We start from the raw sequence: 18,906 nt of genomic DNA, 5'->3' as shown, positions 1-18,906 counted from the left end.
GTTACTTGGAGGATCAGTGGGGCTGCAGTTATTTTGGGATTGAACCCAAGGTGCCCATTCCTATTTGGTACTATCTTTGCTTTCTTTTCCACAGTTGTTTTACCTCTACTTGCAGGTCTTTGTATTTGTGATTTTCCAGTTGTTTCTCTTCTGCTTTGGTGTTTTCAAGTACATGCATACTTTTCTGTGTTTCTTAACTATTATTAATTCTGTGGTATTATATGGCAGTGTGCTTATCTGTTTGAGTTCTAAAATCCCAGAACATTTTAGCTTCTTCATTTTCTTTTATTTTCTCTGTTTTGTGGTCCTACCAGTTATTGATAAATGGTGATTCTTGTAGATACTCCAGTACAGTATTGTTGCTACTTTGTCATTCGATTGTCTGTGTGATCTTGCGGCATCTAACTAGCTGGTTCATTGTTTCTTCAGCTTTGCAGAGATGGCATTTGCTGTCTGTGGCTGACAGTTCTTACGACTTGGTCTTGTGCAGCCAGAATGAGCCTCTCTGCATTTTCTTCAGTTTTCCTGCTCTTAGCCATTGCCAGCTCTTGTTATTATCTGCTTTGGCTGCAATTTTCTTAATGTACTGGCCATGTAATACTTTGCATTGCTCTGTCTCTTTTCTGTTCTTCACCTGGTCTTTCTTATATGCCAGTTTGGTCTCTCTAATTCTCAGTTAAGCCTTCATGATCTAGTAGGTTCAGTGTTTCTTCATTGTCCTTCAGATATTATTCCAATGCCTTTTTTTCTTCTTCAACTGTCTGGTGTATTTGTAACATTCCACTCCCACTGATGCTTCTTGGTAAGTAACACCTTTCAGTATTGCTGCATGGATGAAGGGCATTGTTCATTGTCATTCTTTTTCTGGTCTTATTCTTCATGGCTTTTAGTTCTGTTTGAGCCCAGACCACTATTCCAGATTTCTGGAATAATGACTGGAATTGCCCAGATGTCAATTGCCTTGATGGTATTTCCTCCATTGACTGGAATTGCCCAGATGTCAATAACTGGAATTGCCCAGATGTCAATTGCCTTGACATCTGGAATTTCCTCCGTTGTGTTTAGACTTTACAATCTTCTTCATTCTCGTGATTTTTTCACCACTAACCACCTTCTTGACTTCAGTGTGCTTGTTGTCAGCTTGAAGGATGCAACAAGTATTTATACTGGCTGTCTTCATCCAGACTCTTGATATTATTTCCAAAGGGTATCTTTGGTTCCTTCAGTTTTTATTATTTTTCACCTGCTAATGGTGAGGGCGGCACGTTTGTCCATTCTAAACTCCATTGCAATATAAAATAATATTTGATCTTTGCAGAAATATCTATTTCTACTTCATTCTACTATTATTTTTTTCCTAATATTCTTAACTCACACTTTCATACAATGAAGTAGATCAGTGGTTCTCAACCTTTTTAATGCCGCGACCCCAACCAGTCGTAAGTCGAGAACTAAACCGGTCGTAAGTCGAGGACTAAACCGGTCGTAAGTCGAGGACTAAACCGGTCGTAAGTCAAGGACTACCCAACCGGTCGTAAGTCGAGGACTTTCCCTACCCGGGAGCGCCTCGCATGCGTGGTTCCGCCCCCTGTGCCAGCCGAGGCGTAGCTGGCAAGCGGCAGAGACGGAGCAGGCCGACCACCAGCTGGCCCAGCCCAAGGGAGGTAAGGCACCCGCCGGAAAAGGGGAAAAAATGGTGGACAAAAAAAATGGCGGACAAAAAAATGGCGGATAGCCTTGCTTGGCGACCCCCATGAAATGGTCGATCGACCCCAAATGGGGTCCCAACCCACAGGTTGAGAACCACTGAAGTAGATAAAGCACACTTTGTCATACAAAGCTTTGCTTCTTAAACATCAGTTCATAATGGGCCATGTACTAGTCATTGTTTTGCTGCCAGTATTTGCATAGCAACATATCCATTTTCCCATAGTTAGTAAACTACCAAAGCACATTCATTTTTTAAAATTTGCTTTAGGTTTTCATACATAAGTAAAACGGAATAATTTTAATTTTTTGCCCAACGTGGCTACCTTTTGTCTTTAATATATTAATTTTAAGAGTCTAAATTCTTATTGCATTATATGGTCTATAATCTTTGCTATAAATTATCTAATTGTTTAGCCAACTGTCATGCAAATGGATATCATCTGCATACTAAGCTAACCCTACATTCTGTTGCTAAGCTAAACCTACATTCCACTATGAACTATATTCTACACTACTATACTACAGGTAGTCCTTGAATGACTGTTCGAAGTTACAAAGGCACTGAAAAAAATGACTTATGCCCATTTTTCACACTTATGACCATTGCAGCATTCCCATGGTCATGTGATCAAAATTTGGCTGCTTGGCAGCTGACTCATATTTATGATAGTGGCTGTGTCCCAGGGTCATGTGACCCACTTTTGCAACCTTCTAACAAGTAAAGTCAATGAGGAAGCCAGATTCACTTAACCGTGTTACTAACGTAACAATTGCGGTGATTCATTCAACAACTGTGGCAAGAAAGGCTATAAAATGGACAAAACTCACTTAACAAATGTCTCACTTAGCAACAGAAATTTTGGGTTCAATTGGTCAAGGATTACCTATGTAGTAGTATGTTGTAGATCTATATTATTGCATTTTTCCAATACTATACTAAACTAAACCTACATACACACCCTAATGTCATCACAAGTGTTCCTTATATTTTTCCAAGGGAATGTCACACATCCTTATCTTAATCCACATTCAGTGTTGAACTATTCACTACACATTCCTTATATTCCCTTGCATTATTTATTTACTTGGTAGGTTTATATCCCATCTCATTTTTATAGTTCTAACAAACCTATGGGGTTGGGCTGTGAAAGGGCGATTGCTCCAAATTCACCCAAACTCACCCTGTGAATTTCTATGGCTATTTCTATTATTTGCATCTAGATCTCCCCAATTCTCATCCTGCATTTTAGCCATTGCCCACTGTAGTTCTCTTTTCTAAGAATGCTTACAAGCAGCTTTATATATCCTGGGGGTATTCTTGGAAATATCGTAAAAATAAAGCTAGACTTTTCTGTTTCTGCATTGTGCCATGCCAGATTCCTAATCACTTTTTTAATTAAAAGAATCTTTTAAAAATGAATGGAACTTAGAGCCTGTTGAATCACAAGAGATATGTTTGTAGGTACATCATTACTTGTGGAAATTGCATTGCACATTTGAAGAACCTTATATTGAATTATGCATTATAAATTTTAAGACACAATAGATATTAAATAGGCAAGTACCGTCAATGGTATATGACGCAGGCTAACTATCTAAAATACTATATAAATGAATATCAAACTAGTGTTGGAAATGTGAAAAGGAAGAGGGTTTTTTTTTTATCATGCATGGTGACTTGTGAAAAAGCAAAAAAGTGTAAATCCATACAATGATGCAGAAACTATTGCAGACTAATATGATGAAATCAGAATTAACTGTATTTCTACAGGATTTTATGTACAAGGAATTAAAAAAGAAATAAAGGAAATTAATATTTTTCATGGTAACTATGGCAATTGTTGTATTATAAAACTTGGAAAAGCAAAGAAATGCCTACAGTGAATTATAAAATTATCTGAACTTGCAAAAATGGCACGGCTGACCAATTTGGTCAAAGAAAAAAATGACAAAAGATTTTTTTGAAAAGCTGGAAGGCACTATTGTATAATTTATTTTTTTAATTTTTAATTTATTTTTCATTTTCACATATTGAAAAATTATTTTACATACATATACACACATCCACACTCACACCCACAAAAGTACTTGTGTGTGTGTGTGCGTGTGTGCGCGCATGTGCGCGCACGCGCCAAAAGCAAACTTATTCCTACTATTCTCATTTGGTTTTGTTTGAATATTTACCTAAGAATGCTTGTGGTAGACAGGCTAGGTTCTTGCTATTTCTGGAAATACTGTATGCATAATTATGCAAACATTGCTATTCCATAAGTACTTGAAATCAAGGTTTTTAACAATGATCTCTTGAATTGGCCATATTAGCTGAATTTGCTCATGAAACTAAGCTATAATGGCAGGGTTGAATAATTTATGCAAAGCCATGATAGAGTTGATTTTAAAGTTTTACATAGTATGTTATGAGAATCTTTGCAAACTAGGCCCTCATGGATTGTTCAGTGCTTATGAGGTAAAGTCCATTTTTTAGCTTTATGTATGAATTTTCCTGCATGTTAGTCTCATGTGGAATATACTACATACCTTTTAGGAACGGGTATATGAAATCTAAAGAGAACAGAAATCCAGATAGCTGCACAAAGGATATGGTGCAGAAATAAATGTGGTGGGAGTCATAGGAAAACTTGCAATTCATCTACACAGAAGAGTTCCTTCTTCTATAAAGAATTTTATTATTAAAATTTGTGTCTAAGAGAATTCAGATTTACATTTAATTTCTGTGGCACTATTGTATGCAAGTACAATTTAAGTATAGAAAGTTTGATGTTGAAATAAGTTTTTATCAATCTATGTTTGATTTAAAATAATGTTGCAAAGGAATTAAGTATTAATCTATATCATAGCGCCCTGAAAGCTCTTTTTCCAAGACATATTTAATCTTATTCGTAACGTATGCTATATCTTACTCTTGATTTTGCTTCAAGATCTTAGTTCTTAAATGTTTAATTCTTTTGCACCATACTAGCATACATTAGCTTAAATGTGTTATGCCTGCTATAGTCATTCCTTAGTTGGTATTTCCTGTTAGATGTTATCCAAAATTTTCCTGTGTTCCACTAGGAATATCCAACATTTATAATTTATCTCTTTTCCATCCTACCAGGCAAGAAGAGACTTGATTTTTCTTGTTGTCCAGCAAATAGTTTATAGAACTGTGCATGGGGGGGGGATTACCCCGTATACTGTATTTACATAATCCTAACAAATGGAGTTAAATGAACATCCTTAACAGAGGAAATGTCTAGAATTGACAGTAACAATCTTCCTTTGATATGCCAGTAGGAACAAGAGGATTGCCAATAATGCTTGTGAACTTGTAAACAATAATTACAACATATGTACATGTTGACAGATGTTGCATAATATGCCAGAGTTGGTGAATTGTTTTTATAATGCTTTTCAACAAATAAATCAACTTCAGACTAGCAATTACTATCCTGCTAGGATCCCCCAGTAAAAAAACAAAATCCTTATGTTGAAATAATTATATATAAGCCTGGTCATAAACATAGAAAATATATTATGTAAGGCAAAAGGGAAGACATCTCTTTCTCCAGATATTGATCAACGGCATCTTCTGGTTGCTGGAGTCAACATGACCATTGGTGAGAGATTCTGATATCTCTAATTCTTCATTCTGGAAGCCACAATAGGTTCCCATGTTTGCTGCAAATAGGATATAAAATGGTCTCATTTTTTAATTCTGATTTTGCTTATTTATTTGAAGCACATTTTTTTTCAAACTTAGGATAATTTATTTTTTACATTCCAATCTCTGCTTTATGGCTATAGCTTTATTAAGCCAAGGACACAAAACCAGGCTTTAGAAATATTCTGATCTCTTCCCCAGCACACAAGATTTCAGAGTTGGAGAAGGAGTTAGAGGTAGTGGCTTCTGAGGTTTCTGGAATTAAAATAAGTAAATAAATTATTCCTGAAAATAGGAAGTCTGATTGTATAGAAATCACTTTATTCTTATGCAAAAGACAATGTTCCTTAGGTAACAAAAGGAGGGAGAATTAGTGGATAGTTTTGTGGTAACAAAGTTGGATCCTGGAAATAATTTTACCTAGTAGGTAAAGGGGGTTGTTGCTATTATTACTACTATTATTTTACATTTATTGGTCACCCAACTCCAACTGACTCTGGGTTATACCTCTTCAGAGAATGCAGTATTATTCCTGCTTCAGATGGCATAACATTCCTTTTTCCATATATAATTTCTCTGCAATTATGCAGATGATTGTCATTAAACTATTACTTATAGTTCAGAAATCTATATAAGTAATTAATTTATCACGGTCACATTGTAATATCCTAAAATGTTCAGAGTTTATTATTTGCAGCCCAAGATCACCCCCCCCCAAAAGACCCAATCCCACAATAAATATAGTAAAATAATTTTTTAAAAACGAAAATCCTGAGATAATGAACAACTAACAACAGCATTTGGGAGGAACAAGATGGTTTCTAAGAGTTATAGCTGTTGGATAAAAATGTTGCAACTTTCTTAGAAGTTTCTGAAAAGTGGTCACCCAAAGGAAGGATAATGGTATTCTGGTCACAGTGACAATTTTAAATGAATAGCTATTGGGAAAAGTAAGTTCAGTTGCCAGTGGTACATTTTAATAGCACATGTGAAATAGATTCTATGTACATGATTGAATAGAAACAAGCCAAGCATGGCTTTTATATGGGAGAATTATTTCTACCAGTTGTTGCCATAATAGGTAATATGCCAATTAGACCAATAGTATAGAATATTGAAAAAAAAAATCAGGGACAGTCCAGGGAAAGGAGGGAATTATTTTATAAAAGAGGTTGCATATCTAGATTGAGCATCTAATTTAACAGAAAAATAACACCACTAATTTAGCAGGTTAAGATGGAAGCTGTTGAGATTACTGAACAGTGCAATCATGTGCATATCTTCTCAGAAGTAAATAACATTGGATTTGTTGCTCTTCGGATGGGTGAATATATGATATAAGGCTAAAATGGTAAATAAAATCCATATCAGCACTATAGGCCTTGCAGCAGGATGAGCAACAAACAAATATAATAAATAAATGTATTTATTTATTAAGTGAATAAGTATAAGTGAAAGTCCAAGATGCATTTTTGCATGCATTGTACTTATGCTGAATTTGATACATTGAATGCCTGTGAGTTCTTCATAGCAACACCCTCAGTTTCCCAAAAGATAAAGGGCGGGGGCTTGGTTTTGATCATGGTATGTTTAAGTGGAAAGAATTTCTGTTTGGGTAGATTATTTTTGATGTTTGCCATTTTGCTACCTCCTTTTATAATACTGTGGTGGCAAATCTTTAATACTTGAGCTGCGTTCTGATTTGTGTGTGCTGTGCAATCTGCTAAAAAGGTAGATTCTGGATCCAAGTCCTTGTTCCTTTCATGCTAATAAAAACTGTTTTTCTAACACTGTTCTAGTCTCTTTAAGGAAGATGTTACGAATAAAGCTCTATCAAGATACAAAGTGTCTCAGTGATCAAATATTTTGTGTCAGTAATAGACGTTCCTTTCCCCATTTTTATTGGCAATATCATAGTTAAGACCCGAGCTCTTTCCTTTCAGAGGAGAGCAGAAATTACTAGTTAGGGTTTGTTCACAGATTTTAAAATGTTTAGTTGATAGATTTATTTACCAAAATATCAATCTTGGTGCCTTCTTTGATTTTCTTCTTTTCTTTGATTTTCTGGAATAAAATCTTGCAATATATGATTTATAACATTAATGTTATAAACATTACTTATAAACATAAATGTTATAAACAATTAAAACATTAACTTTATACAACATTTTGTAATTAAGTCTGCCTTGAAATGAAATACTCTTTTGACTATTTTAATTTCCAATTCACATGGTGCACTTTCTCAGTGAGGAGGGATGAGAACTAATTCAGCAACTGATTTAGTGTGATTTCTTGTTTTTCTTCAAAGGGCCGAACCAAGAAGAAACCTGCCCCATTGAAATATGACGCTGGAGATCTTGTATGGGCCAAGTTCAACAGACGTCCGTGGTGGCCCTGTAAAGTTTGTCATGATCCTGTATTAGATACACATTCAAAAATGAAAGGTAATCTGTTCATGCTGCATTATACAATTTTGTATAATGAACATCATTAAGTACGTGGCATTTTGTAAATGATTTATTTGCACGATCAATTGATAGGGAAGAAATAGAAACACATTACTAAGCTAATCATACTTGTAATGAATAAGATTTTCTTAATGGGGAGAAGGGAAGTACAGAATATTTGTTACATAATGAAAGGGTTTGTTTTGAGTGTGGAACAAGTTCAGAAGAGTCCAAATTTCCAAAGCACCCAAACGCCAGACAAAGGAACAATGGATAGAAATTGATCAAGGAGAGATTCAAGCTAGAAATAAAGAGAAATTTTCTGACAGTGAGGACAATTAACCAGTGGAACAGCTTGCTTTCAGAAGTTGTGTGTGTTTCATCACTGGAGGCTTTCAAGAAGAGACTGGACAGCCACTTGTCAGAAATGGTACAGGGTCTCCTGCTTGAGCAGAGGTCTGAACTAGATGACCTACAAGGTCCCTTCCAACTCCTGTTATTCTGTATTTCAAATAGCTGTTTTGAGGTCAAAATATTCTTGAACAGAATATTTCTATCTCCCTGAGTATTATGCTTATGATTGCAGTCATGCAGCAAAATTTTAAACTGATCTATTTTGACTTTAGCTATTTATACATTGGATTTTTTTTAAAAAAAAAATGCATTTGAAGATATTTATAACTATAATCCTATGCAGAACAATTGTTTCTATTTTTTCAGTTCTTAAGAATTCTTCAAATGCAACTACTGAGGCATTTTTAAAGTGCATATCTTTAAAAATAAAGTTTGCAGTAGAAGAGGGCAGCAGAACAATCATAGTTAAGGGGATATTTTAAAAAATCTAATTGCAGTATATACAGACCTCAACTTATTCGTTTAGCAGCTGTTTGATGTTACAATGGAACTTTAAAAAAAAGCAACTTATGACAAGTTCTCACACTTGCAACCATCATAGCATCCCAGTGGTCACATGATCAAAATTTGGGTGCTTGGCAGGTGGCATGTATTTATGACAATTGCAGTATCCCAGGATCACATGGTTGTCACTTGTGTTCTTCCCAGCTGGCTTCTGACAAGCAAAATCAGTGAAGGAAACCAGATTTGCTTAATGATCATGCCACCTTTTAAAGACAAATATTTGTAGCTCAGAGTTGAAATGAAGGGTTCCTGATGCTGTCTGAGCTTGGTTCTTTTCTTGCAGATGTTTCATTACCCAAACTAGGCAATGTCATCAGTGCAAGTGATGAACGTCATTAATGATATTATCTTCATTTGGGTAAATGTCTATGGAGATTCTCAATCATCCAGATCATGATTGTCCCAAAGAACAGGAAAGTCCAGTTGCCTTTTGGAGAAAGCATCTTTGGGATTTCATTTGGGTAATGTCTGCAAGAAAACAGCCAAGCTCAGAACTCCTCATAACAGCAGCAGAAGTTCCAGTCCCAGTTCTGGTCTTTAAGTTGAGGACTACCTGTAAAGGAGAAAAGGAAATAGGGAAAAAGTTATCTCTTTACTCCTAGTTAAGTGTTATTAAAGAATAACGCTAGGGAGGAGGAGGAGGAGGAGGACATACAGATATAGCCATCTAATAATAATGAAAAGGGGAGTGGGAAGGATAGAGATTCCTGGGATGGATGTTTCATTCTCCCAATTGCAGCTCATTTTTTCCAAACCCTCCCTTCCCCACACAAATTCACCAATTGGAAAAGAAGACTTACTGTTTCCATTGGAAGGCATTTTTTAAAAAATTAATGGCCACAAGGAAAGAGCAGTTTTTAAGGTTTCTTGATGGACAAGGAAAAAAGGGTTAACTTTGTCCTCCCTCCTGTCCCCAAAATGGTTTGCTCTACTGCAAATAGGAATTAGAGGTCCTCTAGTGTTGCTGAATACTGCTCCGTAGTCCTCCTCATTGGCCATGTTGGACTGCCAGGAGTTGTGGTTCAGCGGTTCCTGACCTTGCACGGATTCACCACTTCTGGCTAATAGGGGCAGCTGAAGCTTAATATGGGGAAGAAGGAAGCTCAGATGACCTGTGAGTGAACCACCATAGACTGACGGCATCTTGCTCATAAAATAAAGCAGTAGCTATTGAGATGTATTTATTTATTAGATTTCTATTCTGCCTTTATTATTTAAAAAAAACAATTCAAGGTGGCAAACACATACAATATTCCTTCCTCCAACAATTTTCTCCATAATAACAGCCATGTGGTGTGGGTTTGGGCTGAGAGAGAGAGTGACCGACCCAAACTCACCCAGCTGTTGTCATGCCTAAAGTCACAGTCTCCTGTTTTTAGGCCAGCTCCTTAATCAAATTGGCTCCTTTAATTTCAGAGATAAGCAGCTTCTATTAAAATTAAGGAGCCTCTAGCAACATTGGGATTGCTTTGGAGCAATCCTTAGGATATTTAAAGAAAGAAAGGCTTATTCGTTTGGTTTACTTCTTTTAATAGTGAACTTTGAAGCCACTAGGGAAAAAGTTGAAAGGTATCAAAAAGTGCTGAGAATGGTGAAGTTTAATGAAACACATTTTTAAATATACAGAGAGTGAAATGGGTTCTTACATCCTACATGGGTGGTGGTTGTGGGGTTTATGGGTTCTTACATTGTGAAACTTTAATCATGTAAATTACCTGAAGTCATATTTATTAAATTTGTTTGCTACCCATCTTACTGCAAGGTGACTCTGGGCAGATTACAACAATTAGGAGTTAGGTGGCTATATAAATTTGTTAATTAAATTAAATTAAATTAATCACAGACAAAAAATCATTGTTACTGGTCATTAAATGTTCTGGGGATGTATGTTTGGAAAGTCTAATGTATTTCCCTTGAGCTCTTGATTCTAAAAGAAAGCTGGCAGAAATCATGCAAATGACCTATAAGGAAATGAACATGCATCTCAATAACTTGTTTTAGGCTCCATTTGCTAAACCTAAATTGGCAGTTTCAGGCTGTTCTTTTCTGAACTTAGTACAAAATGTAAATACAGCTAATTTTATTTCAATAGTTACTAACCGCAAGCCATATCGAGAGTATTATGTGGAAGTATTGGGTGATCCGTCTGAAAGAGCCTGGGTGATAGGAAAAGCTATTGTGATTTTTGAAGGAAGACATCAGTTTGAAGAACTACCTGTCCTTCGGAGAAGAGGGAAACAAAAAGAGAAAGGTTACAGGCACAAGGTAAATCTCTTGTTCTCATGCCTACTGTGTTTAGACTTCTTGCTCAAATATAGCACATAAGTAAGGATTCGGCCAAATTATGAACTATTGTTGAAAGAAGCATAGATTGCCATTGAAATCACTTGTATAAATACCTTGTTGAAATTAGTAGGATCTCAGTTTTATTTTGATTATGGCCATAACGTTTCAAGCTGTAATCATGGATATAATTTGAGACTTGAAACTTGTTAGTATAGTAATGTTTTTATGTATTGGCATATTCACAGAGCTGCCTAAAATGGATTAGAAAGTGACCTTTTTCCTTTTCTTTTTTTAATAAACCAGTAGAACTGATAATTTAGATAACAGGTCACAGTATTTCTAATGATGAAGCATTTGCATTTGAAGTGCAGGTATAGAATAAGATGACCAGGGTGGGACTTATTTTAGAATAATGGTTTCAGTAAGAACTTGTCTATTTCTGGTTCCTAGCCCTGCATTCCTTTTTCCAATTCTGAAGTGCTATTATTAACTATCCGGGGGATTGTTTCATTTGAAGTACTCCAGGCTGACCAATGGAATCCTTAACAATTCCATTAGGCTTCACTTAGAATCAGTATTTGTCAGGTTACCTGAAAAAATGCTGCTCAAATCTGAATTGTAAATTTTGTTATACATTGCAAATAAACTTTGTGAAGGAAAGTATGGTAATCTCTGAATGTGATGCTATCCTTTGCATATACGTATTTATTTTCTAATTTTCTCTTGTCCTGTCTTCATTTACTTTAAGGTTCCTAAGAAATTTATGGCTAAATGGGAGATCAGTGTCGGCCTTACTAGTGAATATCTTAAGCAGAACGGCATGAAAAAGTGTATCCGGACTTCTAGCAAATTGGAGAGCGTCCATTTAATGGGATCGTGTAAAAAGGATTCCTTAAACGAGCAGAGCAGGCATCTGAATGGATGTTTGAAACCATTAGCATTTGATTCTAAACATTTCTCCCATGACAAAGGGAAAACATTCACTAAATCACAAATGAGGAAGAACTCTGATGCAAGGAAGGGGAGTAGAATAAAAAAATGTAGCACTAAGAGAGAGTGTGAAGGGAAAGTGCCAATGAGCAAAGTTAAAAGTACAATTTTTGAAAACATGCCAGATAAGCAGGCATCTCATGAACTTTGCAGAGCAGCAGAAAGCCTTATAGGTTCCAAATGTACCGTGGAAAACTACTTGCTCTCTTCCTTTGGGGAAAGGCAATTTGAAAATAAATCTAAGAAAGCAGATTACGACATCTTTCAAAGAGACTGCCAACTTGAACCCCCCAAAATAGATTTGAAGAAAAAGAAAAGCCCCTCCGGCTTCATGTCGAGTTCAAAACAACAGCTGCCATATTCTGGAACTGAGGGTGGAAATGAGAGAGAAAAAGAAATGGACTCTGATGGTATCTGCGATCTAGAGCCTCTTGACCAAAGTATTGCAGCAGCATGTAGAGATCTAAAAATTTGTGACTCTATGAACAAAACAGGAAGGGAACTGTCTTTGGGGCAAAGAAGCATTAAACGTCCTGTATCTCTCCCCAAAAGTAGTAACAGAAATCAGAAACCTCTGGAAGGCTCCTTAGATAGGGATACCAAGGTTGAAACAGGAGGTGAGCAATTCCAGCAGCCATCCTTCGAAGCTGAGAGGAAGGCATCTGCTTACAGGAAGGACAATCTTACCACGGTAGATAAGCACACTACACTCCAAAGTAAAGGGTTTACAAGTCACATGGATATTAAACAGCTCCAGTTCAGAACTATAAAATGCAAACATAAAGGATCTGCTGCTGCCACAGAATCATCTCTTAAGAAAGAGGAATGTCTGCCTGACTGCTGCTTTTCTACTACCAAAAGTGCTCCTGGGTTTCAATTAGATACACCTGCCAAAAGTGGGAAGCTCGATGGCTCTAAACTGCCAAACAGTACTAGAGAGAAATCTTGTGATTCTGCTGAAATAGAAACAGCTGTTGTGAAACACGTGCTTTCTGAACTGAAGGAGCTGTCCTATAGGTCCATGAATGATAAAGCTAAAGACGGTGGGTCACCTAAGTCTGCCGTGCCCTTACTCTTTTCATCTGTCTCGGGGCAGAATCACTTGCCAATTGAGCCTAATTACAAATTCAGCACCTTATTGATGATGTTGAAAGACATGCATGACAGTAAGACAAAAGAGAAACAGATCATGACTACTCAGAACATTGTCTCCTACAGAAGTTCTAGCAATGGTGAAAGTAGTGGAAGTGATACTCCGAGTGATTTGACGTCTTTGACTACCATGGGAGCAACTCCTAAAATAGAAAAAAATCAAGACAGTGTTCAAGAACCAGAATGTCATGAACCCAAAGAAGGTCAGTCCTCTTTTTCACATGCTATCACAACCAAGTTGATCAGTCTTGGTGCTAAAAAAAGGGAACTCACAAATACGGCTGTCCCTGATACACGCTGCACCGCAAGGCGCAGCTATCCAAAATCTAAGCACCTATCTAAACTAATAGTTAACACAACATCAAAGAGCAAATCATTAAAACATTTATTCAGTACAGCAGAAAGAGTGTCCCACCAGCATAGAGCTACCCAAAGCTCAGTTGCTAGATCTCTAGACAGAACCAAGGAAGATTTTGCAAGGAAAGTACCTTGGGAGTTGGTGCGACACTCCCCTGGTGAAGACTCTTCAAGTTCCTCTGATGGCAGTTTAGTTCATATAAAAAAGAAGTCAGAATCTGGTAAAAAGAAAGAGAGCTACAGGCCCTTTGAAAAGGGGGAGTGCCTAGAGTTGGAAAGAGGACTGAATAGAGAAGGCTCCATGGGGGATGAGTCTAAAGATGTAAGCCACGTAGCACCCAAAAAGCGATGGAAGCGTTTTAACCAAAGCAGTTCTAAAGCTGGTAAGCACATCAGTAGCTCTAGGGAAGCAGAAGGGGAAATATTTTGGCCATCTTTGGCTGGTACTGAACGAAACAATTTTGACGGAGTGGGAGACCTCTCCGTGCTTTTCAGGGTGATTAAATAAGACCCCTAACGGGCAACGTTTGTGAAAACCTTTTATCTGAGTAATGTTTTCTTGTTTATAATAAGAACTGCAAGTCGGTGGTTTGATTTCCTATATCTGCAGGTGGGGTTTACTGTGAAATCCTGAAGATAAAAATCATTTTTAGAAAGGTAGACTAGAACTTGGTTCTTTGACATCTAATTTTCCAGGATAATTCTCTGTTAATACAATAAACATGCTGTAAAATGTGTGCCCGTACAGGTAGTTTGAAGTGGTATATCTGTTAAATTACTTTCATTGTCTCATAGGTTGTGAGAACTTGGTGTTGCAAGGATAATTAACTAAGCTAATTTTGACAGGAGAGAAAATCTTAGGAGAATATTGAGGTCATATATTACGTTGTATTGAATTCTTTCAGCACTTCCCTTCTTTTGAGCTTAATTTAGGCTTCTAATTTTTAGAAGTTAAATCAGCAACTATCCCAATAAATACATTTAGGATTTTTTTTTTATTTTGCGAAAGGACATTATTTTCAAATGTGGAATTAAGCCCAGCTGTACTACAAGTGATTCAAAATGGTGGGAATTTTAGTGTGTCTGTTGCTGACTCCTACACACAACTAGATGGTATAAATAAATCTATTAGAAATAAAAATTTGGTTTATATGTGGCAAGCAGTGTAAGGTGTAGAATGGAGTGTATTAGGCCTAGCATATCTGGGCTACACATACCCAGATGACAACTAGGTAGATGGCAATAATTCTGAATCTCTTTGCTGCTATCTAGGTTTGCCTCAATTTTTGCAGTCCAGGGATAATACGTCTAGTCTGTATCATTTCAATCCGTGGACTGTAAATTGTATTTTTAAGTATTCCCTTATTCATGTCCAACCTTGGGTTACCTGTTGTTATGCTGTTCTCCGAATCTTAAATAGTTGCTCAAGTCCTGCCAGACTATAATAATTAATGTGACAGAATAGAAGTATTATTTAATGTATGAGAAATTAATTTATTAACTATAGTTTATCTGAATAACTCATGCTTACTTGAAGAACCTCTGCAAATAGGCAATCAGAATAGAAAACAATGGGCTGAAGTACAACTATCCTATTCTCATATAGTAGTATGTATTTTATGTCCTGCTTTGTTTTAATTGAGGAAGCATTGAAAACAAAATCTCCACCGGAGGTTAAAATGGTATAATAACCCATGTTCCCATTTCAGTAATGTGTCACGTGGAGGTAGGTTGAGATCTGAAGGTACAGAATGCAGGATAAAGGTCAGTTATAGTTTGGTAGTGCCAAAGATATTAATTTGTAACTTCTTTATGTATAAAATGTATACTCATACATATGTGCTTATATGAATAAGGTTAGGAATTAAGGAGGTTGCTATCATAAACTGCATCTCCCTCTCCTGTTTTATAAAAAGTAAATTAACCACACTCATAATTAAATTGCTCCCAAATATGACCTCAGATTTAGTCTAATAGTTCCACTTCATATCGAAAATATGCAATATGCATAAAAACAGATATTTGATTAAAATTTCATCATATAGGTTGATGTTTTAGTAGAACAGGTAATATTGCAAGTAGCTGATCCTGCCTAACAATAAGTGAGTTTCTGCACTTTTTAACCTAATGTAGTGTTTGGAGGTAGCTACTTGTACATTACATTGGTTTTGTGGGCTCAGCATTAGTTACAGTATCAATAGAGTTCTAGGTGGATTAACTGTTGATTTTAATTTATAAAATCCATATAGCTTGGGAGTTGGATACAGAATCAACTACTTCATATGCAGCTTGTTGATCCAATGTGCACACCCTGGGTAGGAACCCTAAATGGAGAGAGGAGAATTTCAATACTTCTAAGATGGTTGAAAGGTTTACCATAGTCAGTGGGATTGACCATTGCTGAGAAGTCTTAAACAGTCAAGAGGGACGCAGTTCCCCTCATCCAGATTGTTGCAGATCATCCCATGAAGTTTCTGCTACTTGCTCAGATCTGAATTCTGACTGAAAGGAATCAGATAATCCAGTTTGTTTTGGGCATAAAGTACTATTACAGCCTTCCCCAGAACTGGGAGTTTTAATAATGGATAATAGTTTTCTAACACGGCAAAATCAAGGGAGGGCTCCTTCATGAGCAGGGGTATCACCACTTTTTTCAAGGAGGATACTAATCCTTCACCAACCTTGGCTTACCTCCCTGACACAGCTGATAACCCCTCATCTTCTTCCTGAAGGGACCAGGTCAGGCAGGATTTCCATTCACTGTGGGAGAACTGATACTCTCCATTTCACCACAGTGCTCAGAATGAAATGAACTATGGATAACATTGCAAGACACTTACCTCTGTTACTTCCATCGATTCTGTCCTTTTGACAACTAGTTTTGAGCAAGTGTAATTTTATTGGCAAAATGTTCTGGGCTTGTGGGCAGATTTTTCCAACTCTTGCTACACAAAAGGAAGTGGGTCATACTGCAGGGAAGTCTGTCAGCACAATAAAGACAGATAAGAATACTTCACCACACTTACCACTATGGCATAAACTCAAATATGAGCTTGTATGGGTTTGTTTAAGCCCATTCCTATCTTCCTTCATCAATGCTCCTGGTGTTTCATTTTGCAGAACTTAGTAAATTGCTGGGCACCTTGGGATGAATGAGCAGGAGAGAGAGCACTCAAAAGCCATATTGTCAAGCACCTTGGTCAGTTGAAATCCATAAAGTATTAGGGTTCTCCTACTCTGCAGAATTTTGAGGTGATGATTAATGTTAGGCACACACCAGTGGCAAAGACTACTAATCTCATCCTCAAGCATAGATTACCAGCAGTTGCTCCAAGGTGAATACTTGATATGATGGGTGACTGCGTACATCTATCAGACCAGACATTTATGTTGGATGCAGATATTTTCAACTGTTTTCTTTTTGTCTCCACTACATCATCATCAAAAAATTTTGCTGTATAAGCTAGAGTTCAGTAGCATGGCAATTGTGGATACCATAGCATATGGGATTCTAGCCAGGAGTAAGAGTAACTCCTAACAGGCAAACTTTGAAGACAAAATGGTAAAGCTACTAGCTGCATCCTATTTGTTTTCTGGACTTATGGGGCTAGGGGGGATGCAGATGGAATCCTCTCTGAAGAAGTGAAATTGATGTTTAGAGGGAAAAGATACATAACCCCCCCCAAAGAAATAAGAGTTTGTGATGATGATGATGATGGTGGTGGTGATGATGATAAGAAGATGGTGATATTGTTGAGCTAGGAAACAATGTAAGATTCTATCCCACCCCCATTGTTCCTTTTTGAAGTCTGTGAAGCTGTTTCTCTTTTCTCTCAGTTGTAAATGCAGAGAAGAAGCGCCTTAGAAAACCAAGTAAGAGGCTTCTAGAATATGCAGAGGAATATGATCACATATTTGCATTGAAGAAGAAGAAAAAGACTCAGGAATCATTTCAAAAGGTGGGTGTTGAATTAAACTAGGAATTTATGAAAATGGGGAAAACCTATTTTTTTTCATGCCTAAAAAATTAGGATTAGAATTCAAAATCGGAGCAAGGGTCTTGAGTGGGGAGAAGCAATTTCCTCTTCTGACTGCAGTTTCTGATTAATGTGTAAATATACAGGTAGTCATTTGGTGACTGCCTCATTTAGTGACTATTCATGGGACAATGATGAAAAAATAACTTTACAACCAGTCCTTGCATTTAACAACTTTTGCAAGTCTGTAAAGCAAAGAAAAGCTGAAGAAAGATTATGAGCACACTCTTGGTTTCACTTAGTGATGGCTTTGCTTAACAACTGAATTGCTGGTCCCCACTGCAATAAACAAGAGCTACCGTATTTATTCGAGTATAACGCGCAAAATTTTCTACCCAAAAAAGGAATCAAAGTTTGGGTGCGCGTTATAAACGAGGTATCACTCTCCATCCGTCGGCGCAGGAACCTATAAATGCCCCCGGAGTCCGGCCCCACCCCTCCCTGGGAATAGTCCTGTAGGGCCCTCCGCGGCTTCCGTTTGCTGGCTTCTGGGCTCTCAGCAGGTTCACGGTGAATGGCGGGCCTCTGCATGCTCCCCGCCTCGCCCTCGCGCTGGGCAACGCTGCCTGAGGTCTCTGCGGCTCGAGCGAGGTAGGCAGCGGCGCGGAGGGGAGGGGGGGGTGGGCCGTTCTGCTGCTGGGAGGCTGCGGCAGTGCTCGGCTGCTTCTGCGCTCCCGTCTGCGGCTCGAGCGAGGGAGGCAGCGGCGCGGAGAAGCGAGGGGAGGGGGGTGGGCCGTTCTGCGGCTGCGGCGGTGCTCGGCTGCTTCTGGGCTCCCAGCGGGTGAATGGCGGGCTCCAGCGAGGTAGGCAGCAGCGCGGAGAAGCGAGGGGAGGGGGGTGGGCACGAGGGCTGGGGTGGGGTGACGCTCACGCGAAGGCGAAGAAAAAAACACATCCCCTCGTCGCGTACAGGGGGCAGCCCGAACTGGCGAGATGCACTTCCCTTTCCTGTTAGATGGCAACTCAGGGTATGAAGAGAAAACGTTCTGCATATGACGCTTCATTCAAGCTCAAAGTTGTTGATCATGCTGAAATTCACGGAAATCGAGCAGCTAGCCGAGAATTCACTGTACCAGAGACGAATGTTAGAGAATGGAGAAAACAGAAAGTCGTCCTGAAAGATATGAATAAAACCAAAAAAGCACAACGAGGGAGACAAGCCATGTACCCAGACATGGAGAAGGAACTTTATGAATGGATCATTGACCAAAGAAGTAGTGGGTTCATCGTCACATCACTCCACATTAGACTTCAAGCCCAAAAGTTTTGCAAAGATTCAACCTTCAAAGCCTCTAATGGATGGACACAAAAGTTTATGAAAAGGCATGGACTTGCAATACGCCAG

General features: G+C 37.9%; 1 protein-coding gene across 1 annotated transcript in view; it reads left to right on the top strand.

Annotated features, from left to right (window-relative positions):
- NSD1 (nuclear receptor binding SET domain protein 1) overlaps positions 1-18,906 on the top strand; it is a 71,190-nt gene that overhangs the window by 23,943 nt on the left and 28,341 nt on the right. The window contains exons 2-5 of the mRNA XM_029285900.1: positions 7,683-7,818; positions 10,832-11,004; positions 11,774-13,907; positions 17,362-17,483. Coding sequence (XP_029141733.1) covers positions 7,683-7,818; positions 10,832-11,004; positions 11,774-13,907; positions 17,362-17,483 — 2,565 coding nt within the window. The remainder of the gene's footprint in view (positions 1-7,682; positions 7,819-10,831; positions 11,005-11,773; positions 13,908-17,361; positions 17,484-18,906) is intronic.

The sequence above is a fragment of the Protobothrops mucrosquamatus genome, unplaced genomic scaffold, assembly GCF_001527695.2.
Source record: "Protobothrops mucrosquamatus isolate PMUCROS unplaced genomic scaffold, P.Mucros_1.0 scaffold2443, whole genome shotgun sequence".
Taxonomy (NCBI): domain Eukaryota; kingdom Metazoa; phylum Chordata; class Lepidosauria; order Squamata; family Viperidae; genus Protobothrops; species Protobothrops mucrosquamatus.
This window is presented reverse-complemented; position numbering and strand designations above follow the sequence as displayed.